Genomic DNA, 27,419 nt, shown 5'->3' on the forward strand with positions numbered 1-27,419 from the left:
CTGTAGTTACTGCTGGTAGGAATTACTTGCTTATTCAAAATGGTTTTTAAAGCTTGTTTACATAGAGATGAGTGGATTCTCAATACTCCACCTGGAGTAGTTCAACCTATTTCCATCTGCTGTAGATATGCACAGATTTTACCTCCATGTCTACCTAGCCAGTAAAATATCTCATCAGTAAGAAAAATGTACCTAATGTTTTTACACAACGAAAGGGTACAGTGGCAGCAGGACTAGAAATCACTGAAGATACATTATTACTTTGTTGCAAACAATTAAATCAACATTTAATGTCCAACATTTTAATGCACTCAGCCTATGACCTCCCTGATAAAAATCTCTGCTTTAATGAGCGATTTAGGACTGATGTGAGCTCGAAAGTTTGCATGTAGATGCCTGCCACCTGTTGAACAGAGCCAGATTATTATCAGGCAAATAAGGCCACATAATGACTGCATTTAACATGTGAACAATGGATAGGTAGAAACACTAGTTAAAACTTTGAGCAATTCTGAAACTTCAGACACTAATGTAGAGCACAATGAGAAATGTTTTGACCAATTCTCTGCACTAGCCATGTGTCATGTTCCATTTTGAGCCCAGATCCTACCTGGAGGCAAGCTCATAAAACAATGGGAAACAGTGAGGGGGGATTTTTAAAGGGAACAGTATGTGTGCTGTTACCAAGGAGTTGATTCATGTGATTCCCCAACGGCTCTGAATGAATTGAATCTGATATTCAAATACACACTGGGAACTCTTAATCATTTTATGCAAAGAAGTTGTGCAGATATTGTTGACAGATGTTGACTTTAATGTGGCAGATCATGTGTAAAATATTCTTTGGCATTTCCTGTCGACAGTTTCATATATAATATGTGTGCGTGTGTGTGTGTGTGTGTGTGTGTGTGTGTACTTGAAATATTTTTAAAAAGAATGGTCAAATAAAAATGAGCTTCTATCAGCTGAATTCTGTCCAGTTCTGTTGTCAAAACCCATTCCTGCTGCTTTTCAAAAGCTGCCAATAGGCAAAACAAAAGCAACAGGATGGTGAGGATTATCAGGCAGCCACAAGGGGTGGAAAGGATGCCACACAGATTGACAAGTAAACTCAACTGAGTTGTGAAATCTACCTCAACCGCTAGATATCTCACTGCTTTTGTTCCAAATTGTGTTCCTCCAGGTGTTCACTGTAAACTTTGTAATTTACTATCTTTTGCAGGTCCATGTTTGTTCATGCCAGTCTCTTGCAAATCCAATGGCACTCCAACATCATTGTCCTCTCTGAGGCCAACATCCCCAGCATTGGTTACAGTCCAGCACCTGTGCTGGGCCGGCCATATGCCTGCCACAAGACTTCCAGACCATGCTTTGTCACAAGCAAATGATTATTTGGAGGGTCTTCAAAGTTGTCCTCAATGACTCCCTGAAAAAAATGCAACTTCCCTACCGACTTGTAGAATCTTGTGCCCAAGACCACCCAAACTGGAGAAGAAGCATCTGTGAAGGTGCCAACCATTTTTGGTGTCTCCAACAGCTGGAAACAGCAGAGGGAGCGTGTGAAAATCCGAGCATCCACCCACCCAGATCTTCAAACACCACCTACCCCACCTCTGGCAGGATGTGTGGATCCAGCATCAGGCTATTTGGTGGAAGAAAGTTATACTCCAACAATTTAGCACCACATGCCATGACACATTCCCCCACTCAACCATTACTATCAATCCAACGGATCAACCCTGGGTCAATGGAGAGTACAGGAAGGCACCAGGGTGTCAAACTATTGAAGCTACCAAACAGGACGCCTTGTATGCCAAACAGCATAAGCAGCAAGTGATAGACAGAGCAAAGCAAACTCACAACCAGATCAGATCTAAGCTTTGTAGACCTGCCACATCCAATCATGAATGGTGGTGGACAATTAAACAACTCATTGGAGGAGGAGGCTCCACAATATCCCATCCTTAGTGATGGAAGAGCCCAGCACATCAGTGCAAAACAAAGTTGAAGCATGCACAGCAATCTTTAGCCAGAAGTGGCAAGTGGATAATCCATTGTGGCCTCCTCTGGTAGCCCCCATCATCACAGATACCAATCTTAGCCAATTTGATTCACTCCACATGATATCAAGAAGTGGTTGAAGGCACTGGATACTGCAAAGGCTATGGTGCCTTTCTAAATTCTAGCAATAATCCTGAAGACTTGTGTTCCTGAACATGCCACACCCCATGCCAAGATTTTCTAGTACAGGTACAATTCTGGCTTCTACCCAACAGTGTAGAAAATTGCCCAGATAAGTCCTGGACACAAAAAGCAGGGCAAATCCAACCTGGCCAATTACTGCCCTGTCAGTCTACTCTTAATTATCAGAAAAGTGATGAAAAGTGTCATCTACAGTGCTACCAAGCACCTGCTCAGCAATAACCCGCTCCGTGACGCCCAGTTTGGGTTCTACCAGGGCCACTCCACTCCTGACCTCATTGCAGCCATGGACTGAAGAGCTGAATTTCAGAAGTGAGGTGAGAGTGACAGCCCTTGATATCAAGGTCGCATTTGACTGAATGTTATATCAAGTCTCCCTATCAAAACTGGAATCAATGGGTTTCAGGAACAAACTCATCACTTGTAGTAGTCATATCTGGCACACAGCAAAATGATTGCAGTTACGGAGTCATACAGCGATTGAGCTGTACATTAGAGAAACAGACCCTTCAGTTCCAGTTCCATTCAGGCTGACCAGATATCCCAATTAATCTAGTCCTATTTGCTAGTATTTGGCTCATATCCCTCTAAACCCTTCCTATTCATATACCCATCCAGATGCCTTTTAAATGTAATTTGCCAGCTTCCACCACTTCCTCTGGCAACTCATTACATACACATACCACTCTCTGCGTGAAAAAGTTAACCCTTAGGTCCCTTCCCCTAACACCTTAAACCTATGCCCTTTAATTTTGAACTCTGCTACCCTGGGGAAAAGACCTTGGCTAGTCACCCTGTCTTTGCCCCTCATGATTATATTAATTCGTAAAAGGTCACCCTTCAGCCTCTGACATTTCAGGGAAAACAGCCTTAGCCTATTCAGCATCTCCCTATAGCTCAAACCCTCCAACTCTGGGAAAATTCTGGTAAATCTTTTCTGAACGTTTTCATGTTTCACAATATCCTTCCTGTAGCAGAGAGAGCAGAATTGAATGCAGTATTCCAATAGTGGCATAACCAATATCCTGTACAGCCACAACTTGACCTCCCAACTCCTATACTTAATGTCCTGACTAATAAAAGTAAGCAAACCAAACAACTTCTTCACTATCCTGTCTCCTTGTGACTCTACTTTCAAGGAACTATTAATATGCACTCTAAGGTCTCGCTGTTCAGCAACACTCCTCAGGACTTACCATTAAGTGTATAACTTCTGCCTTGATGTGCTTTCCCAAAACGCAGTACTTATATTTATCTAAATTAAACTCCAGCTGCCACTTCTCGACCCACTGGCCTATCTGATAAATTGTATTCTGAGGTAACCTTCTTTGCTGTCCGCTGCACTACCAATTTTGGTGTCGTCTGCAAACTTACTAACCATACCTCTTATGTTCACATCCAAATCCTTTATATAAATGACAAAATGAGGTTGTGGAGGTCTGTCATCTCAGCTCCAGGACATCTCTGGAAGAGTTCCTCAGGGTGGAGTCCTAGGCCCAACCACCTTCAGCTGCTTCATCAATGACCTTCTCTCCAGAATAAGGTCAGAAACAGAGATGTTTGCCAATTAACACACAATGTTCAGCACCATTTATGCATCCTCAGATACTGAAGCACTGCATGTTCAAATGAAACAAGATCTAAAGAAGTGGCCAGTAACATTACTGCCATATAAATACCAGGCAAAGACCATCTGCAACAAGATATAGTCTAACCACTGTCCCCTTGACAGCGGTACCATCACTGAATCCCTCACTATTAATATCCTTAGGGTTACCATTGATTAGAAACTCAACTGGTCTCACCGCATCAATTGTGCTACAATAGTAGGTTAGAGGCTAGGAACGCTGCAGCGAGTAACTCACCTCCAGACTCCACAGAGCTTGTCCACCATCTACAAGCCACAAGTCAGGAGTGTGAAGGAATACTCCCCACTTGCCTGGATGAGCGCAAATCCAACAACACTCAAGAAGCTTGACACTATCAGGATGAAGCAGCCTGCTTGATTGGCAGCACATAACTTTTCCTGCTGATTGGCTTATTTAAATTATACTATCTAAACAAAGCATTTATTTTCAATCTGGCTGTCTGGCTGGTAACCTCACAAAATGGATCACGTAGTCCTTGAACAACTCCGTCCCCTGATGGCAATAGGGAAATTATCAGCCGGGGTGTATAATGTTGGAATAATCTGCCCTACCACACGGCTGCCTCACAGTCAAGTTGAGAAATACCCTCAATATGGGCTGAATTAATGCTATTTGGTAAATTAACTTAAAGAAAATATTCATTTGTTTGTGCCTTGTCGCATCTTTAAGATGGTTATTAAAAAGCCCTAAAACTGATCAATCACTTTGGAGTTTCGCACCTCTTATGAAGTTGACAAACATCTCAGCCAATTTATATTTTGCAGTAAAGCCATAACAGGCATAGAATTGAATGACCAAATAAATGGACAAAGCACCAACAGAAATCCCTCTTCCTTCATCAAATTGTGTGCTGCATCTTTAAGTATACTCAAGCAAGTCAGCAGGGCCTTGGGTTCACATTTAATCCAAATAAAATCACCTTCAGCAGTTCTTCAACACTACACTGGAGTGCCACCCTAGGTTACGTGTTCAAACCTGTCTACTGAATCCATCGTCTGACCCATAGATGGGATGTTACTACCTGAGATATTAGGCTGAATTAATACACAAAAGGAAATCTGGGATAACTAAGGTACTGTCAACTAATCAATTCCTTACTTCTATGACTTACGCCTTTTTATATAACTTATAACTTGGTTACTTCTTTTAACTGGTTCTCAGTCATTTATTCACATTCACCTCTTGAGGGCAAAATTTAAAATGTCAACAAACTGATGTAGGGGAGAAAACTAATTTGACACCAAAAAGAAATATCATTGATGGGTATATGCTGGCTGACTTCCAATGCTTTTGGTGATTTTACATTAATTTGCCTTATTAATTCATTGTAACCCCATATTAATTTTTATAATAAACTAACATCATGCCAATTTCATTGATATAGGACAGGCATTGATAAATTCAATTTCTGCAACAGAAAATCAAGATATTCATAATTTCACAATTTAACTAATTACTTCCTGAAGTTTCCCATCATTGTTAGCTGACTTCTTACTCATCATTATGCAATTTTTAAGTTCACTTAGCAAGATAATGATCTAGAAATATTTTGAATGTTAAAATGAATGCCACCAAATTCATTATATACTTTTGGAATGAACCTTCAAAAGTTTCAGAAAACTACATGGAATTCTGCATACTTTCAGAGTAAAAATTCAATCTAAACATACTTTAGAACATAGAAAGATCATATAATTTTTTCTTTTCAGTGTATGACCTGGATCAGAATTGGCAAGTATAATTCTTAACCTTTATCCTACTGGAAACTATTGTTAAAGTATCCAACAATTAGTCAAATCATCGCAATTGCTTATAAGTACCAAGAAAAACACACTCGCATGTCATTTTATTTCTTACTGGCTTATGTATTCAGTATCTGATGCAGCATGGTCAAAAGGTATTATAGATCTTTTAAATTAAAAAAAACTGTGACCTGAGATTAACAGTGGTCTGTTTAAGGGACAACATAGAATTCCACCTGCAGCAGTATTTCAATGTTTACACAGAATGAGCCATTTTACCTGACATCTGGAGTTGATCGGAATAAAAGTAATTCTGGCACCTACACTTATCACCAGCTAAATATTCAAGTTAGCAAGGGATGCCAGTCATAAAAATCTGGTACATTTCTTCCAAGAAGGTAAAGGTGAGAGTTAACATGAAGATTCAAAATTATGGGGACCACATACAACAGAACAAAGAAGAAGAACTGAACATCAGTGTGTAGCTTCATAACTATTAACTTCCATTACTTTTCGAGATACGTTGAAGTTAACTTTAAGGATTCTTGTCCATTTTATTTTGAGTATGTGATTAATCATATTTTGCTCACTGAAGTCTCCTCTCAAGGGCCCGTGATTTATGTGTATTGTTTAGAAAACAGACAAAGACAAAAGGGTTGATTGCACAAAATAGAGGCAGGGTTAAGCTATAGCTCTTTACCACTGTATATTAGTCCCTGTAAGCACTGATACAAATGCTATCTCCATGAAGTTTTTCAATTTCTCAAAAGGCACAGTCTAAGGACATTACAATACTATGGGCTCTATTTGCAAAGGAACAGCAGTGCTTGATGTTGAAAAGCCCTGCATGAACAGATCATGAAGTACATGCTGGTACATTAAAACACTTACTCAGAAAAGGGTCAATTCACATCCAAACAAGCAACTACTCTCTGACTCCTGTAATACCAGTGGAAGGGTTAGGTCATGGTAACTGAACACATATTTGGTGTCAAAGAGAAAATTCGTCAAATAGGATTTGACTGTCCTGTCTCTTCAATTATAAAATACAGTTCCAAGGGGAGACATGATATTCCTTATGACCTGAGGGGTTTTATACATGTTCAGCAGCAACTATGTTCAGCAAAGGGAGTATGTTGTAACACATATATCACCCTTACCCCACTCAGTCCTAAATGAGCTGTGTAAAACCTCCTTTTCCTACCCTCTACGGGTTTGTCACTTTGCTTTCCAATTACTTTGATGCCAGCAGATGTGAGAAATCAGGGAAATGTTGACTTCATCTATCCCAGCAGAGTAATTATCTTTCAGATAACACCTCCCATCGCTCCTACCTACAACTGCAAACCCTGCTGCTTCCCTGATACAGGAACGCTGATCTAAATTGAAGTGCTGATGACAAGGAGTAAATTAAGCAAATTGAAATCAGCTTGATCTGAAAATTGCCTCATTTCCCTTCCTTTTCCCAGTATCAACACTTGTTCCACTCCCATCTGTCCTGTTTGTGGTCTCCAATCTGCCTTTGAAGCCCTTCAGCTCTACAAACACCTTCTTCACTAGCCTGTGTTACTATACATATAATTATTTTGCAGGAGATACCCTTTTATAGGGCAGCAGTGGTCAGCTGAAATGCAGCACTTTACTACTACACTTCATTCAAGTTAGTAATCCGACTAATAATTAACAAAAAGAACAGTAATGGAGGACAACTGGTCAGAACGTCAGTCAAGCCTGGAATTTAAACTTTTGACCCTCTGTTCATGAGCCCTGTGCCTCATCACTGCTGTTATGGGCTCTAAGGAAGTCTCAGATACATTGAACAATACATTGTGCTTGTACATAAATTAAACTTACAATAAGGAAAAAAGTGCACAGAATAAAAAACGTCCTGTGGCTTATCAACCTTTTCCTCTCACATAACCACATATATGTGACTCCACCCCAACAATTTAATTTCCATAAGAAAACTGCTCCCAGATCCCCAAATGTAATCAAACAGAACTCCAGAATAATGATCCATCTCTTTACCTGCAATGTTCAACCGTGATCTACAAACTAGCCCCATAGTAGGAATCATGCATATAAATCTTTTCATCGTTTTAGTCTTTGGCTCAGACTATTATCTTCAATTCTGGTGTTGCCTAATATTTGACAACTTTATTTGGTTCTGGTAACTTTATTTCTGTTGCTCTTCCCTATTCTGCTTTCTATTTTTACAGTACCATAATACTGAAGGTATTATGAATAATAGGAAAGGATTTCTTAGGGTGAGATAGTACATAAGGAGGTTATTCTAACCAATGGACCTCTGTCTAGGCTTTGTAACAACCGTCTTACTAGACACTCTCAATAGCTGTTGCCAAATTGCCCTAAAAGTTTTAACCTTGAAGTATTTATCCAATTTATTTGGAAAGCCATTATTTAAAACAATATCAGGTTCCGCATTCCAGGCCTTAATAAATTGTTCAATGAAATCAATTCTCTTCCCACCTTTCTGGATAATTTGCAAAATACCTTGTGACAGGCTTTATATCTCAAAAAATAATTTAATAATACATAATATCCTAATCAAAGAAATTGCACCCTTGGGTGTGTTCTAGTTATGAAATGTTGGCAAGTAAAATGGACTTGAATCATTTCAATGCAATATTTGGTAGCTATCATGGATCTGTGAATAACATATTCACTCTGTGGTGGGCAGGTGGCATCGAGTGGTTAGTATGGGGAACTGGGCGTTTGCTGTGTTCAACTGCAATACTGGAAATAAGTCTCCAATAATTAATAAAACCTCAGTTTGCATAGTCACTAGGCATAATGGATGTTTCAAAGTGTTACAAAATGGGATCACATTGTATACCATCTTTGAACTCTTGGTGGCCATTTTCTGTGTGAGGAAGACATTTTGAGAGTGATGTCTTTTGTTATTGTGTCAACATGAAGATAATAGACACACAAGCCTGTGTGCATGTTGAACTCAAACACATCTCTGTCACCATAACAAACTGATGACAGCCAGTGACAAGCGTGCTGCTGATCTAAATAAATACAGTAAATAGATCTTCACTGTGGTGGCGAATGCATCTGAAAAGTGTTGTAGGTGTTGGTGGTATCAACACAAAAATAAAAGCACTATGTGCCATAACTAACATTCATCAAATTATTTAGCCTTTTTGCAGAATAGGAACACATGGTTCAAAATCTGGCCAGCTCAATTTAAGTTAAAGACTGATAGATGATATAATGATCAGGTCTTAGAGCATTTACTTGGAAAGAGGATAAAAACAGGGAATTAAACGCTATTAACCTTTCAGTGGGTGGTAAATTATATCACTGGTTATATATCACTGGTTACGTTCATTTGAAAACTGACCTGAAAATAATATCTAGCCTGCTCTAATTCAGATATGGTGAGAGTGAACTCTTTGTCCTCGCCAGGAGATTTTTGTTTTTGAAAGAAAGCATTTTGCTTTGAAGGAAGTTTTATTTCTGCTGAGGGCAAAAGGGTTCAAACTCCCCACATAATCTAGGGCTCAGAAACATCAGACTGAATGCAATCAATTAAATTTTAATTATTAGGTTTTCACCAAGCCTATTCCACTAGAATTCACAAAGGCAGACTTCCCATTCTTATCTCTCCTAGTCGGGGCCAAAGTTCAGAGGCTACTCTATCATACAACTTTCTGGAGCAAGTCTCTGAGGAGTTCACTCCATTAGCAGTTTGAGGAGAATATTCCAGGTCAGGCTTCTTTGTATCTCCGACACAAATTACAACTGAAATATAACAAAAAAGAAACTGTTGTAGCTTGCTACTTGCTCATCCTGACAGGCTTTCCTTTGGGAAGACAGTAAAGTGCTATACAAGAAGCATGCTACTCACACAGATGGTTAAGGATGGCTATGCCATTCGGATGAGACTTTCAATTAGTCATATGAAGCACTTCTACATTCAAACCCAGCATGACTACACCAGAACTCACTTCAGGTAACAGGACTGATAAAAGTTCACAGGCATTCCCTTTTGTTTATGGCTTCATAATTCAAATTGCAGGCCACACAAGCAGGTTCCAATGGTTTGTGAGCAGCTACCAGAAAAGATCAGTGCTGCAAGTCTATCTGATGTCCAAAACCTGAGTTTGTACATCCTACATTTCAGAGGAAAGGCCTGAATAATGGCACTTCATAAGAGGTTTAACAGAACCTGTCGGTCAGTGCTAGGGCTATCAGCACAATGATTTTAATTCTTGTGTTGAAACAAGCCAAATTTGATCCTGAATGCTCAAGTGAAAATATCATGTACAACAGGATTAATTGTAAACCTTATCAAGTGCTGTGACTGCTTTCGGGTGACAGGTTTGGGATAAGGCAGAACTTTCACCCACTCTGTGAGCTCTGACTCTGTCCTAAACACTGGGATCATGGACATTAGTATATTTTGGGTTGGTTCCTACATGATTTTTGATGCCTTTTTAAAAATCTATCTATAGGATATGGCTAATCCATCAGTTATTCCCATCCCCATTGCTTTGGAGAAGATGTGTTGAGTTGCCTTTTTGAACCCATGGAAGTGTTAGGAAGGAGTTCCAGGATTTTAATCCAGTCACAATGAAGGAATAATGATGATATAGCTCCAGATCAGGATGGCATGCAAATGGCTATTTCTGTTTGCCATAAGATCTATTTAATTCATATTTTTATAACTCACTGATGTAGGATAACCAGCTATTAAATTGTACAAAGTGCCCACTGTCTGATGGGATCAGATATTAGTGCACATGAGAGCAGTGCATATGGGATGTGCCATCTTACACTCTCTCCTTCCTGTGATAACCACATGGAAACAGACAGACTCACAACCTATCTGGCCCACTGGGAAAAATGCCCTGAAAAAAACGGTGTATACGCCCAATATGACTTGATTCCGCTTCATAACATTTGCCCAGGCTGCACGATTGTCATAATTTCACACGAAAGTAACTCTTAGCCACATGTGCTTGTGGGTTTTCAGCTCATGTAGACTGAAGATCCAACTACCATCTTTAGAAGCCACTGGAGATGGAGAACATTTTCAACTTCCATGTCTGATCTGCACTGAAATGCAAACATAAGAAGTGGAAGAACAATTCCTGACGTCTTGGGGGTTACTATGCTACTCAGTCCAGCTTATTGTATCTCATTTACTTTGGATTAAATGGAAGCTAGGGGATAAATTACAACTTTATTTAAAGATTTGATCACGCTCTGCACTATATAAAACTTACAGCTTTAGTTCATTCTGATGGATTTTTCAAAAGTGCAAAAGAATCAGTTCACAGTTCGATTGTAATTTCTGTACCTAATAGTGATTTTTTTCAAATGCACACTTAAAATAAATCTAATATCTATTTTCTTTTGGTATGTTTTGCAGCCTGATTTACTCCTGATTTCAGCTAGGCTATCCGATGCCCTGTTTCCGAGCAGATTGAGACATTTTAGTAGCCAGATATTCCCCCTATAATCATTGTTTGAATTGCAAGTAGGTAAGTGCATCATCAAAAATGATTTCTCCCAATCTCTTTCTTACAAAGGTTGCAAGATGCATCCGAAGTAAAAACAGACGCTAATTGAAACCGTGTAAGGAGAGCACTTGTGCAGAAGTGCAGCCTCACTAGTGGTGATCACAGGTTGGATCTAAGACATGACAATGTATAGTTCTGCTTCTATGCACAATCTTAACAAGTTTTGACAAAGAGAAAGGTCAGAGCCTGAGAAATTAGGCTGCAGTATAACGTTAAAATTATTTGCAAACTAATTTCAACCTTTTGGTCTTAAAAGACTTGAGTAAATTGGCTCTGACCAAATGAAATGAATGCCAATGAGACATTGAGACAATTAGCTTTGTAGTTGTTAAGCAAATGTTTCAGAATTTCATGATTCAAAACAGTTTTAAAATGATCTCAAGGACTGTAAACCATTTGTTGTTGGAGGCTGTTTCAGAATCTCAAGCAAGGTTGCATTTATTGACAATAAAAGAAGTAATTAGTCATTCAATTCTGTGCTCTTATGCTTACTGAGGATTGTTTTTATCCCTAAACTATTACTTTTGACAAAGTCTCCTACTGGGAAACTAAACCATTTGTTCAGCTTTAATGTGATTGGCCATTTGTACAAATTATACTACCTTCTGTGAATTAGTGAGTTTGATACATTGCATACACCAATCACATTACTGACTAGCTTTAAGGAGTTATGTAGATAAGCAACCCTGCAAGGAGTTGGGGGGAGTGGGGGGGGGGGGGGGGAGGAGAGAGAAAAGGGTTCAACAGAAGACAGTTTGCCAGTGTGGGAATGCCATCCCTTCATAGATAATGGATGATAATAAGGCTCTGTGATAATGAGCACTACCACAGCATAACCAATGACTTCAGTTTCCGCAAAAGCTGAAGGTTTCATCCAGATTTGGTCACAGTTTCCAAGTTGCATGAGGCAGTGCGATGAGAACTGACAGCACGCTGAACATGTCTTGAAGTTTCCTGCTCCATCCCTTTGAAACATTGGTTTTCAGAAAGTATTATGTTTGAGATTGACATAGTCGTCTTCAAAGCTTTTATCATAATGAGATGTGTAAAAATAATGCTAATTTTACAATCTCTTTAATGGCAATGCCTTGTGACAAAATTATTGCAGGTAATATAAAAATATTTATGTTGCTTATAAGACTTATATGTTGTTAAAGATTCTCATCTTGCATTCATCAGGACAAAGGCAAGAATGCCAAATTTCACATAGTCACAGCAATTTAGTAAAACTAACTTGTTGATATTTCGAATTTGGTCCTTTGACCTGACAAAGTGAAACGCTTCTGCAACAGGTTTCTTGATTCAGCAATGGTCATGTTCTCCTGTGAATGACCAAGTTACTGTCAATACATTTATCAGTAATTCTCCAAATGCATGGAATGATAATCATGTATTTTGGGGATAACATGGCCAATGGACCTCCAGCTTCAAATACTGTGGGTACAAATACCAGCCTCCAGTGACAGTTTAAATTCATTTGTCTACAGTGTGCTAAGTTTTTTGCTGTTCTCTTTCAGGCCAATTATAAGAATGCTGCGCAGCAACATTGGAGTTGTTTCTGATTGTACATGTTCTGATAAAATGTCACTCAACTTGGAAATATTGACTCTGTTTCCTGTGCTGTCTGATATGCTGAACTTTTCCAAAATTTTCTGCTTTTGTTGCAGACACCCAGCTCTCACAATACAATATTTTGCAATTGTATTAGTATTATTTTTTAATTCAGCAGATATTCTTGCTCTGAATGAGATAAATGAAGCTTCAGTTTTTGTTCTGAGCTGGAAATCTGTAAGACTGAACATGACAATAGCAATTTTCACTTATCTATCACCATAGACATTCTCAAGCATTCTGTGGCATTTCTTTGGAGGTATTATCCAACAGAATTTGAAACCATGATATAAGCACAAGTGACTGATTATTTCAGCCAAATACATAACTTTTAAGAAGTGTCTGTAAGAGGGAGAGAGGGGGAATGCAAAAGTTTAGAACCTAGATAGCTGACATTGAGAACTCCAGAAAAAAAACCCTGCAAGTTAAGCAGCCATTAATAGCAGTGGAGAAGGAATAGCTCCAGAGCACATCCTTCGTGTGTCTGAGATAAGAACCAAGGTCTGCAGCATTTACCCAACTATTGGTCTCTGACCTTCTACAATTTGTTCATGTACCTGTGCTGGATAGATCAGTGTAATGGCATGCCTGTTTCCTGGTAGCATAGATCAAAAGTAAACTTTATTCTTCTCTGTGGTATTTGTGTACAATCTCTGACATCAATTAAACCCATAACAGGAGCATCGTCTGAAATTATTCTGGTAATATTTGTCATTTTGAATGATATTATGGTGGGGTAGATGTAAGGTGGCTCACCTGCCCTTGGCGCAGTTGAGGCCCTGATATGGTCAATTATCTCCTTCTGCCATCACTAGTATTTTATCAATGGGACAAGCTGTCTATCCCACTTGGCAAGACTACCAAGTAAACATTGTCTTGAAGAGGGAGAGAACAAGTGGGTCCTAATTAGGCTCCCTACAGCCAACAGAGAGCACCACCAATGGTGATCCAAGGCCCCATCATATTCTGGACTCTAAACTGTAACTCGTCCCCCTCCCTGAGTCTTCTTGCTGGAGCCTCCCTCACTAGCTCTGGCACAACCAGCCCTCTTGCCATGGCTTATCTGACCTTCCAGCGATGGATCTTTAAGGTGGACTGGCTGCTGTCCCAGTTAGGGCCACCACTCCCAGGAATTCCACTGGCACTGGAGAGATCTGAGGCCGGATGACACCCTCCTGGATGGGGCAGCAGCCAACCAGTTGTAAAGTGAAGCTAGGGCTTCCCAGCCCTATGCAGAGGTGCATGCTCCTGAATGTTCAGCTGTGGAGGTACTGTGTGGGGCCCAACAATGTCTCCGAAAAATTCCGACCGTGAATTGAGAAGGGGACACAACACCCTTTCGAAGTAGCAAGACTTTTGAGGTAGATTGTGGTAAACTCTCCAATTCAGTCCATTTAGATAGCCATAGAAAGGGAAATAGCAGGCAGATGGAGGCTTCTCAAATTAAATGATATGTTCATGAGACCACACCTCAAGTGATGTTGCCAACAGTGGTGACTGACACAGAACACAATCAATGAAGTCCAGGAGGCAGTTCAGAAATGAGTCATACATGCATTTGGAAAGACAGGATTTGATTAGGAATAGTCAGCATGGCTTTGAGCATGGGAGATCATGCCTCACAAATTAGTTAGATTTCTTTGATGAAGAGACTAGGAAGGTTGACAAGAGCAGGGTGATAGACATAGTCTATATGGAGTTCAGTAAGGCCTTTGATAAGGTTCCACACAGTAGGCTGCTCTGGAAAGTTAGATTGCATGGAATCCAACGGGAGCTGGCAAAGTAGATACACAATTGGCTTGATGGTAGGGCGCAGAGGGTAATAGTGGAAGGACGTTTGTCGAACTGGAGGCCTGTGACTAGAGGAGTGCTTCAGGGGTCGGTACGGGGCCCATTGCTATTAGTTACCTACATCAATGATTTGTATGAGAATATACAAGGCATGATTAGTAAGTTTGAGGAGAAAGTGAGTACTGCAGATGCTGGAGATCAGAGCTGAAAATGTGTTGCTGGAGAAGCGCAGCAGGTCAGGCAGCATCCAAGGAACAGGAGAATCAACGTTTCGGGCATAAGCCCTTCATTCCTGAAGAAGGGCTTATGCCCGAAACGTCGATTCTCCTGATCCTTGGATGCAGCCTGACCTGCTGCGCTTTTCCAGCAACACATGATTAGCAAGTTTGCAGATGATACTAAAATAGGAGGTATCATAAACAGTGAGGAAGGTTATCAGATATTGTAGCAGGACCCGGAATCAGCTGAGGAAGTGGGCTGAGAAATGGCAAATGGAGTTTAATATAGATAAATGTGAGGTCTTGCATTTTCGAAAGACAAATCAAAGTAGGGGTTTCATGGTGCATGATAGGGTCGTAAGGAGTGTAATGGAACAGAGGGACTTTGGAGTTCAGATGCATGGTTCTCTGAAAATGAAGTCATAGGTACACAGGGCAGTGAAGAAGGCTTTTAGCACACTGGCCATCATCAGTCAGGGCACTGAGTATGGAAGTGGGAAGTGATGTTGCAGTTGTACAGGATGGTGATGAGACCATACCTGGAGTATTGTGTTCAGTTTTGGTCACCTTGCTATAGGAAGGATGTTATTAAACTAGAAAGTGTGCAGAAGAAATTTACAAGGACGTACAAGGTCTGAGTTATACAGAGAGGTTGGACAAGCTAGGACATTTTTCTTCAGAGCATAGGAGACTGAGGGGGGAATCTTATAGACATGATTAAGATCATGAGGCATGAATAGGATGAATGCACTCAGTCTTTTTTCCGAGGGTTGGGGAATCGAGAACTAGAGGGTATCAATTTAGGTTAGAGGGGAAAGAATAAAAATGAACCTGAGGGGCAATGCATTTACACAGAGGGTGGTATGCATAAGAAATGAGATGCCAGTAGAAGTGGTTGAGGCGGGTACATTAACAACATTAAAAAAGCATTTGGGCAAATACATGGATAGGAAAGGTTTAGAAAGAATTGGGCCAAGTGCAGGGAAATGGTGCTAGCGTTGATGGACATTTTGGTCGGCATGTACCAGTTTGGGCCAAAGACCCTGCCCCCATGCTGCAGGACTTATGACTCTATGAACGTATCCCAACATTGGGAAGGGATGGAATGAAGACAGGTAGTGGATAGAAATCTGATCTTACAGAAATACACAAGGTAGTAAATGGGATGGGAAAGATTGATGTTGAATGTTATTTCAAACCAGGAGAACAGAATGGGCACAAACTAGTTGGTGATTGATTAGCTCAGTTGACTGGACAGCTGGCTTGCAACATAGCTCAACATTAATAGCATGAGTTTAATTCCCATACTCGACAAGCTCACCATGAATGTCCTGCTTTCTTAACCTTACCCCTTGTCTGAGGCATGGTGCCCCTCAGGTTAAATTTGCCATCAGGTGTTTCTCTCTACTAAAGGAGTGGGACTGTTGTGATTTGACCTTTTAGTAAAAGCCAATTCTGAGAATGTTGCTTGGAAGATCTTTATGAAGCAAGCTGTGATCAACGCAGGATGCAAAGGTGGAGACAAAAACCCCAGAATGGATTAAGAAACAATTAGGACTTTAAAGTGAAGGAGGGACAAGCTAAGATGCAATTTGGAATAAGCAGTTGAAATCTTTTGTATGGGGAATAATGGATTGAACATAATATCCTGAAAACCATACTCACATTGTAAGATGCAAAGAAAGCATAAATGATATAAAATATTTAAATTGGTATGTTAATGAGATCATTAGCTACAGACCTTTTCAGCTTGCTTTCTAAATTAATAATAGTTCAGGAAAAGGTAACATATCAGAGCAATGCAACTTAACTCTGTTCAAAAGCTGCACAAATTCTACCTGACTTGGCCCAAAGCAAATTCCCCTTTTGTCAATTAAATGTACATTGCATCTGCATTTCAGTATCTGATGGTATACTGGCAACATATACGAGGCAAAAGTGAGGACTGCAGATGCTGGAAACCAGAGTCTAGATTAGAGTGGTGCTGGAAAAGCACAGCAGGTCAGGCAGCATCCGAACATATATGAGTCATAGCCCACCCAGCAAATCTGCTTGTAGCATGCACCTCCAACATTAGTGCTTTTAGAATATTTTCCCAAATCTAGTCTGAATGAGGAAAAAGAGCATATCTTGTATTTATATAGTACCTTTCATGACCACATGACATCACACAACACTTTACACCCAATTAAATATTTCTGACGTACCTTCCATGTAAGTTAATAAAACATACCTGCCAATTTACACACAGCAAGCTCACACAATAAACAATGGGATGCTACGCAGATAATCTGCTTTCATGATGTTGATTGTGGAACATCTTTCATTCAGGAAACCAAAAATAACTCCCTAGTCCTCCTTGAAATAATCCTGTGGAGTTTTTCATTTATGCGAGAGGACAGACGGCATACAAGTTTAATGCCTCATCTGAAAGCTAACACCCCCAATTATGCAGCATTCCATCAGTATTGTACTGGAGTATCAATTTTGATCCTTATGCTCAAGTGGGACATGTAATCACAACTTTCTGACTCAGACTGAGTGTGCTACCATGGTGCCATATCTCAAGCCATTGAAGACCAGAATTTCACCTGTACTTAACATTGTTCTAAATTCAAAGTTTGTGAGAAGATTTGTGGCTCGCGTGCTCGCTGTTGTTGTTCTGTTCGCCGAGCTGGGAATTTGTGTTGCAGACGTTTCGCCCCCTGTCTTGGTGACATCCTCAGTACTTGGGAGCCTCCTGTGAAGCGCTTCTGTGTTGTTTCCTCCGGCATTTATAGTGGTTTGTCTCTGCCGCTTCCGGTTGTCAGTTCCAGCTGTCCGCTGCAGTGGCCGATATATTGGGTCCAGGTCGATGTGTTTGTTGATAGAATCTGTGGATGAGTGCCATGCTTCTAGGAATTCCCTGGCTGTTCTCTGTTTGGCTTGTCCTATAATAGTAGTGTTGTCCCAGTCGAACTCATGTTGCTTGTCATCTGCGTGATTTGCTACTAAGGATAGCTGGTCGTGTCGTTTCGTGGCTAGTTGGTGTTCATGAATACTGATCATTAGCTGTCTTCCTGTTTGTCCTATGTAGTGTTTTCTGCAGTCCTTGCATGGGATTTTGTACACTACATTGGTTTTGCTCATGCTGGGTATCGGGTCCTTTGTCCTGGTGAGTTGTCTGAGAGTGGCTGTTGGTTTGTGTGCTGTTATGAGTCCTAGTGGTCGTAGTAGTCTGGCTGTCAGTTCAGAAATTTTCTTGATGTATGGTAACGTGGCTAGTCCTTTGGGTTGTGGCATGTCCTCATTCCATTGTCTTTCCCTTAGGCATCTGTTGATGAAATTGCGGGGGTATCCGTTTTTGGCGAATATATTGGAGAGGTGTTCTTCTTCCTCTTTTTGCAGTTCTGGTGTACTGCAGTGTGTTGTGGCCCTTTTGAACAGTGTCTTGATGCAACTTCTTTTGTGTGTGTTGGGGTGGTTGCTTTAGTAGTTCAGGACTTGATCTGTGTGTGTGGCTTTCCTGTATACCTCTGTGGTGTATACCTCCTGTATATCTTTATCCATGAACACCAACTAGCCACGAAACGACACGACCAGCTATCCTTAGTAGCAAATCACGCAGATGACAGGCAACATGAGTTCGACTGGGACAACACTATTATAGGACAAGCCAAACAGAGAACAGCCAGGGAATTCCTAGAGGCATGGCACTCATCCACAGATTCTATCAACAGACACATCGACCTAGACCCAATATACCGGCCACTGCAGCGGACAGCTGGAACTGACAACCGGAAGCGGCAGAGACAAACCACTATAAATGCCGGAGGAAACAACACAGAAGCACTTCACAGGAGGCTCCCAAGCACTGAGGATGTCACCTAGACAGGGGACGAAACGTCTGCAACACAAATTCCCAGCTCGGCGAACAGAGCCACAACATTGTTCTCAATATACCATGGAACAGGAGTTTTAAAACAAGAAAGAACCACTTACTTAGCTTTTTTGCTGTCACATTTCTCCAGTTCACTAAGCTGTCCAAGAGACGAAAGAACCGTGGAAAGATGTTTGCGTTTTCTTGGTCGCCCAGGTCCTCTCCTTGCTGGGCTTCTTGAGTTTTCATCTCTCCTATAAATTGGGATGCAAATAGAGCTATCAACCCTTGTCATTGCCAGGATTTCACCTTGTGTTTTCATCTTTATGTCTCTTCATTATTCCCTTTTATAGGCTATTGTCAACTGCCAAGTATCCTCCAACTAGTAGCTGAGACTGTCTGGGCCAGTGTAAATGATGTGGGAACAAAATTGACTCGGAAAAGGAATTATACAATAAGCTGAGTTGAGTTGTGTCAACTCTTCGTACCATGAGATGAAGTATCTCATTGTTTTGTTGTGTTTTAGTTGGTTGATGATAGGAAATCTGAAGAAATTCCTTCGTAGGCAAGTTACGAAGGAAACATTGTCCTTGGATCGAACAAGTCCTTAACTACGTGGGAAGTCTGCCATAAGGTACACTTTGACAGGCACAAAATAATGTCTTTATCCCAATCCTTTTCTCCCTTACTGCAATTCAAAACTACAATTTAATTGATAATATTCACATTTCAAGCACACTTCCGCTTCAAGGGCAATCATCTCAAGAAATATAACTGGCAAATGAAGTAAAAGTCAGACTTTGACGTCATGCAATGAGCCAGCAATTTTCCACTAACATTATACCGCAACTGATCACAAACACTCAAATTACGACAAGGCGAAATGCACCCATCCCCAACAGTTGGAAGGTCATTGGCAATTTAAGTAACAAACCTAAGATGTTTATCACAAAATATGATGAAATGTCAATTTTCTGTGATTATTATTAGACAGGCTATGAAAGGAAGAAAATAATACAACGTGACTGAATGTCATTCTCTGAAAGAACTAATCAAACATTTACATCTGCACTGACATAGATTCATATATAAAGTAAGTTAGGGTATTGGAAGATGATCATTGTCTATAGAACCATAGTCAGCAGGAATTACTGGCTTTAGGAGAAAATTGGGAAAGAATGCAGAGTTTATATAATATATATATAGTGTTGCACAAGGCATCAGAATCATGTGGGACTGTCTAACATTGTTGTATGTCAGCATGGTGCAAGCGTTCTCCTGAGTTTTCCCCTCCTGACATGAAATGATATCCTCCTAGAAATTTCTGGGTGTCATGGATTTTTTTCTGCATGAACATGAAGTGACATTAATCTCTAATGTGCTGTCAAGGGTCTGATCCAGCTTGCATGGGGTGTCCACTTTTGGAGTAATGATCAAAAGATGGATTCCTGGCTGAGCAACCTCCCACTATTGCTCTGGCGCACTCAGGCAAATTTATAATATCCCACTGCTACTACCAGAAACCAGCTCATTCAACACAGCTTTTGGATTTGCTCAATCAGATGGCCTCTGCATCATGCAATCACTCCCTGAATTAGAACTTTCTTAACAGGAATGCTTGAATATTCCATAAACAATTTGATAAAGTTCCAAGATCAGCATTTCTATTAAGGACTTTTTAACAAAGCCACTTTATGACACTGTGTTTTGTATAATACTAGCAAGGATTGCACATTTCTCACAGCTTATTTGATGTGGCTGCTTTGATAATTCCACTCTATTGCTTTCAACATTTTGAGGCTGAAGCAGCCCCACATCCCACAGTCTCAGCGAACTCTTGTACCTTTATGTGAAGGTGAATGAATTGCACTTTTGCTGTATCAGAGCCTTAGCTATGCTGTTGTTGTAGACTGAGCCGTGACCCATAACTTGGCACAATGCAAATCCACCTGGAGTTGGCTAATCACTGAGTGAAGTTATGTAGGAGCCAGTGGTGCAACCTATTCAAGTGTTCAGAATGGGAGTAACAAGAAAGGAACATAGAGGTGCAGAAGGTGAGGAGAGAAAATCAACTAATTTGAAGCAAGGAAGTTGGGAAAATAATATTTGAGTTAATAATGGGAGAATACTGTTTAGTGGAACAAATCTGATCTAAATTGTATCTTATTCTTAAAATACTGCATCAAAACACTCAAAGTGAGGAAAGTTTTTTGCCTGGAACAATGTTTTATCCTATTTATATAAAAGATTTGGATGTGAACATAGGAGGTACGGTTAGTAAGTTTGCAGATGACACCAAAGTTGGAGGTATAGTGGACAGTGAAGAAGGTTACCTCAGATTACAATGGGATCTTGATCAGATGGACTAATAGGCTGAAGAGTGGAGATGGAGTTTAATTTAGATAAATGTGAGGTGATGCATTTTGGGAAAGCAAATCTTAGCAGGACTTATACACTTAATGGTAAGGGCCGAGGGAGTGTTGCTGAACAAAGAGACCTTGGAGTGCAGGTTCATAGCTCCTTGAAAGTGGAGTCGCAGATAGACAGGATAGTGAAGAAGGTATTTGATATGTTTGCCCTTATTGGTCAGTGAATTGTGGATATTTGTTGGGAGGTCAAATTGCAGCTGTATAGGGCATTGGTTAGGCCACTTTTGGAATACAGCATGCATTTCTGATTTCCCCGCTACAGGAAGGATGTTGTGAAACTTGAAAGGGTTCAGAAAAGATATCCAAGGATGTTGCCAGGGGTGAAGGGTTTGAACTATAGGGAGAGGCTGAACAGGCTGGGGCTGTATTCCCTGGAGCATCGGAGGCTGAGGGTGAACTTATAGAGCTTTATAAGATCATGAGGAGCATGGATAGGATAAATAGGCAAAGTTTTTTCCTTGCTGTGGAGGAGTCCCAAATTAGAGGGCATAGGTTTAAAGTGAGAGGGGAAAGATTTAAAAGGAACCTAAGGGGCAACCTTTTTAAGCAGAGGGTAATGCGTGTATGAAATGATCTGCCACAGGAAGTGGTTGAGACTAGTACAATTACAGAATCTGGATGAGTATATGAATGGGAAGATTTAGAGGGATATAGGCCAAATGTTGGCAAATGGGACTAGATTAATTTTGAACATCTGGTTGGCATGGATGAGTTGGGCTGAAGGGTCTCTTTCTGAGCTGTACATCTCTTTGACTATCTAAACTGCGTTGCTAATTGCAGTTTTAAAAGGGTGATATGAGATGGTACCCACTCATGATCATGTCTTCTTTGTAGTTTGGCTAGTTCTCGTTGCTTTTCCTTGTAGCGACGCTGTAGTTCAGCTAGTTTCATTCTCATTTCCAGCTCCTGTGTGTCCATTCCATCAATTGCAACCTTTAGAGGACAAACCTTGATCACAAAGAATCAATATAAAACAGTCAACCGTAGAAGGGTTATCCTCGCAATTTATAATCATTTATGGTCATTACTGGTATGTTATTCCTATATTGACTGCACCCCAATGCACATTATATATATGGAAACAAATGTCATCTTGCCCCTGTGGCTTTCCCTCTTTGTCATTTCTTAACCTAACTTTAGGAATATCTTCTATAAGTGTCCCACTTTAGCCATGAACTTAACATACAAATAATAAATAAATTACAGTAACACTGCTTTAGCTTAAATCCTCTCTTCATAGTTGTGTGTCTTGACACTGAAGCTAGATATAGATGAGTATTTCAATCAATTGTCAGAAAAATGTGATATGTCAACCGACAGAATTTGGAGACATTCTTTGGCTCATTTTTTAACTTTAAGCTCCTGCTAAGTTCAAGTGGGCTCTACACATCAAGAGTTAGGCAAGTGGCCAAAGACCCGATTTCCCAATGTAACGAGCATTTGTGAGGGTTGCTACTGCATGTTAAGCTTTGGAAAGATTAGCACAGAATTTGTTGAACTTGGTGCCTTCTGCAGTGAGATGGCCTAGGCTCGTGCAGAAGGAGTCAGATGAGTGACATTACCGAGGCCCTACAGTGCTTTGGAACCTAAGATAGCACTATTTTTCATGTGATAGTTTCCAGAGGAGCAGAGTGTAACACAGTGAAACTGGGAACAAATTTTACCAAGCCCACCAATTAACTCACCGTCTCTGCCTTTGGACTCCATGAGTACTTCCGCCGTAGATTCAGCACCCTTGGGATCCGCACTACATAAGATCTGCTTGACCCTAAGTCAGTTTGCGGATCATCCATTTCAAGTGGTACTGCCTCCACCAATGAACGGGCAGCAGCAATAGTTGCGAGGCTCTGGAGGTCATGAGTAAGTATAGCCTCATCCTCCCCTGTTGAGAAAAGATATATTTCCATACTTCATTAGCACTAATGCATTGTCTTGTACACTATCTTTCACAATACAAGCCCACTGCTCTCCAGTTCTAGGTTAAGCTCTCTCTCTCTTTCAATATGCACAAAAGCAGAACCAGCCACAAAGTTTCACCATCACTCTCTTTTACTGCCTAATTACTTAGAGCTGTTCCTTCCTAATTCATTCTAATTTATACGAGTTTTCCATTGACTTATTTTTGCAGTTTATTCTTTTCCCATTGCTATTATTAGGAAACTGCAGGAAGAAGAATAAATATTCAGAGGGAAAAGCTATTTTGGAAAATTAATGGACAAGCTTAGAAGAATCAAAGGCAAATATAATTTGTTGGAATTCAAAGCTACATCAATGGGCAAGAAAATGTCATAACATAGGCTGCAGTATTATCATTAATGGGATGATTTCCATATCAATTTTAAAAACAGGTCACCACATCTTTGCTTCTAGCCTACATGGTGCAATACCAGCATCTTCAGGGTTCTCCACCCAAGCCCTTAGCCACACTTTTTCACTATTTCATAATTTGGCTACATTTCACCAGACATGAGCCACATGCAAAACACCAAAGCAGCCAAATGAATAGCTCCAAAAATGGGCACAGAGATTGTGATGTGCAACTAACCCATGCCTATTCAACTGACTGCGTTGCTTATTCAATTGAGGGACTGTTGTACGAATTAGCAGGGGCCTAAAATTATAACTTCCAAGCACTGCCGAAAGTTAACTTGTAAGCTCGAACAGCAAGGTCCAGATACTGGCAGCCAGAAAGATGTGAATTGGTGCAGGGAAATGATGAAGAACAGCAAAACATGGAGAAGCTTGGAAGTAGGAGACATTATGTATCTGTACACGAGATCAAAACACAGTGAGAGCAGAAAGGATAGCAGTTAACTATGGGGATGAATGTCTGCAGGGAGAAAGTGAGGACTGCAGATGCTGGAGATCAGAATCAAGAGTGTGGTGCTGGAAAAGCACAGCTGGTCAAGCAGCAACCAAACAGCAGAGAATTGATGTTTCGGACATAAGCTCTTCATCAGGATTCCTTCTCCTCAGATGCTGCCTGACCGGCTGTGCTTTTCCAACACCACACTCTCGACGGATGAATGTCAGCAGCCAAGCTCTGACGGACTTGGATACAGTGGCATTGAAAGTTTAATGACCTCGCACAATTCAACACGCTGTTCCCACTTTTGCCCATCCCTTTAGCCCTAAGAATTGTATTTGGCTTCTTCTTGAAAACATTCAATGTTTTGATCTCAACCATTTTCTGTGGCAGAGAATTCCACAGGCTCACCATTTTCTAGGTAAAGCAATTCCTTCTCATCTTAGTCCTAAATGGCTCACCCTTTCCTCAGACTGTGACCTTGGTTCTGGACTCCCTGATCATTGGAAACACCCTTCCTGCATTTACTGTGTCTGGTGCTGCTAGAATTTTATAGGTTTCTATGAGGTCCCCACACAACTTTCTAAACTGCAATGAATGTAGTCCTCACCAATTTAGTCTGTTTGCATGTTCTTCATGCAGAGCTTGGAGTTCACCATTTTCAGCATGAAACTGGGGGCCAACTCCACTTGCATACTTAAGAAACTTGCCACAATGCAGAGGCTGGTGGCTTATGTTGCAACATGTGCATCAGCCAGTAAACATTGGAGTGCTGCATTGGAGGCACAGAATGCAAAACTGTTGATTACAGAATGCAAAGGAGCTTGATACATGTCACAATGATGCAGCAAGCTGCCCTCTGGGTAACTAGATTGCTGAGGCACTGCCCTGGGATAGGGGGAGAGACACTGGCCCTGAGGAGCCTGCTGTCCTTTCCTCTCTCAGGATGCAAACATCCATCACAACCCAGCCAACTGTCACGCAGGCTGAGACATTGCAGTCCTCATATAGGCCCTCTAGGTCCTGAACTGCTCAAGGTCATCGACTAGAAGACTATTCATTCTCCCCCAATGACCGTCAGCTGCCTCCCACTTGCTATCTACAGCTACTAAGACAGCACTGCTGAGAAGAATGAAGACAGACAAAGAAGACAGGTACTAAGGGACTGCAGTAGAATGATATAAGATTTAGATGTAGTATGGTATTACTTCAGTTAGAAATTTGTTTGAACATTTACTTGGTTGCAACTTTAATTCTGCTTTTTGCCCAAACGAGTGCATTGCTGGTCAGTGGCAGTGGGAATGGAAGCATGGAATCATTGGTGAATGGGTTATTCAGGTTGATATTTCTGATTTCACACTTTAATAAGTTCTTCATGGTCATCTGGCCCAGAAAGGATCTCTCCAAACTTGCTTCCCCCAGCCTGGCCGGATCAATAGAACCAGAATGAAAGGAACAGTATGATTCACTGCCAACTCCATCAATGTCATAGCCAGCAGCAAGTGAATCTTCAGTATCTAACCGGAGGTGTTGGCTCATTGCCTGGCAGTGCCTAGAAGGAGCAGGAAGTTCCACTCCTTTCATCTGATTGTATACAGATGGTCGTCAGTGGCCAGAATCACCCAATTTCAGATCATTATTGCAGATTGAGTTTTTAAACTAAGAGAATAACTATCTGTTTTTGTTTCAAATCACTCTTATCAGAGAGGTTATTGGACAATCCAGGAGCAGATGGGACTTCAACCCAGGCCTTTTAGTCCAGAGGTAGGGACACTACCACTGCACCACAAGAGCCCCTAGTCAGCTGATGATCCATATTTCATCGGGCGGCAGTGAACAGTCTGTTTGTTAAATGGGTTGGGAAGTGGGGATCCAGGGAGAAATCTGTATGTGACCTTTCAGTAACAATGACTAGGTAAAATGTGTTTCACTGTCCTAATCTTGGTTCCCAAGTAAATGGAAGTTCTACAGGGGCAATGGTCAGGAAAATCTAACTACAGTATTTTTATTTTCAGTACATATAGAAAACATTTCCCACCCAGTTGCAACTTCAGATTGAACTATCTAACAGAAACATTATTCCCAGGATAAGACGTTCAAGGCAGTCAGCGATCAAAGTAATAGTTTGCTTAATATCTGAGAATGCAAGTGGGGCCTCAGTTTAATGTCTCCTCCAGAAGGTAGCATTTCTGAAAGAGCAGTGCATTCCTAGTAACAGCCTCAGTTACATGTTCACATCATTGGAATGGGGTTTGAACTCACAATCATCCTATTCATGTGAGATAAGAGTGCTGCCATTGATCCCAGGCTGACACATGACAGCAGGTAGATCATGTTAGTAAATTTGGATCTTTCAAAATATACTCATTAAGAGTAATATTGACTCAGTTTCTGGAATGAAACCGTGGCCATCCTCAAAGAGTTAAAATCCAATTTCAGGAAAATGCTGGTGTCGATGTTCAAAATGAGCAATGACTAAAAATAGACAAATTATGTCAACTCATCTTAAACAAGACAAACACATGATGTCACAGAGCACTGAAATGCAATGCTTGTTCTCCAATTCTTTGGTTATCCTATAGGAATGACCTCACCTTTTTTTCCCCCAAAGAAGAATCACTAATGCATTCAATATGTCCTAAGATACTTCAGGAACAGTCAATCATTTTGGCCAGAAGTGATCAATTGTGCTGATAAAAGTTTTTATTGATTAAAAAATGTAATGAGACGACATGGATTCAATAATTTAATATCCTGTGTATATGTGTGTGATGAGATTTATATTCTGCAACCAGCAAGTGTGAGTAACAGAACACTCAAATGGTTTTGCCTGGGAATTGTGAATTGTAATGAAATAATCGATGCTCAAAATTGGTACATTTTATATGATCAAATCTGTGTGTTGCTAGGTATGTATTGACTGTGTCCGTGTGTATTGCTGACTACATCTTATATATGTGTGTATATATTGGCCTAGATTTTCTCACAATTGTGAAAGCAGAGGGATACACTGTAAACTTTGCTAATAGTCCAACCTCTTCCTTTATAACCTATTCTATATTTTCCTGCATTTCTAATTGGGATATGCTGCAGCACAGATGGTGGAAAAACCAGAACTCACCCTAGCAATAGTCATACAATAGTGACAATGCTCACAGATTGTTGAGGCTGCCTTAGTCACTTTCCTGTCCAGTTCAAATGATATCCTGATGTGATTAGACAGTGATGGCTTGGTGTGAACAATATGCATTGATAAGAAACTGCATTGATCAAACAAAGCCTTCTGATATCTAAAGGTATAATTTGTTTTATCTTAATTTGTTTTAAAAGTGCCACACAAGGTGCGACTCCAATAACAGTAAGCCACTTCTGCTAATACGTAATATCATTCTCAATTTCACATCCTTGATCTTAGCAAGGCCTTCCCTATGTGTTAAAGTCATTACTAAGGACATATGGAAGCTGAATGCTTGTTGATTCATGGAAACTTCTTTAGCAGCAACTGTAAGGCTGTTTCCATTTTGGGGAACATAGTGTTGGTGACATCTGTCTCTTTC

At 40.5% G+C, this 27,419-nt stretch overlaps 1 protein-coding gene across 6 annotated transcripts in view; it reads right to left on the reverse strand.

Moving 5' to 3' along the window:
• The window catches only part of bahcc1b (BAH domain and coiled-coil containing 1b), a 242,676-nt gene that overhangs the window by 80,062 nt on the left and 135,195 nt on the right, over nt 1–27,419 (reverse strand). For 5 of the 6 annotated variants that reach the window (XM_060844917.1, XM_060844921.1, XM_060844919.1 and 2 more), the window contains 3 exons: nt 22,742–22,938; nt 21,868–22,004; nt 18,750–18,881 (listed from right to left, as the gene is read on the reverse strand). In XM_060844917.1, coding sequence (XP_060700900.1) covers nt 18,750–18,881; nt 21,868–22,004; nt 22,742–22,938 — 466 coding nt within the window. The remainder of the gene's footprint in view (nt 1–18,749; nt 18,882–21,867; nt 22,005–22,741; nt 22,939–27,419) is intronic. The other variant, XM_060844920.1, reaches the window with a different exon arrangement.

The sequence above is a fragment of the Hemiscyllium ocellatum genome, chromosome 25 (genome assembly GCF_020745735.1).
Source record: "Hemiscyllium ocellatum isolate sHemOce1 chromosome 25, sHemOce1.pat.X.cur, whole genome shotgun sequence".
Taxonomy (NCBI): Eukaryota; Metazoa; Chordata; class Chondrichthyes; order Orectolobiformes; family Hemiscylliidae; genus Hemiscyllium; species Hemiscyllium ocellatum.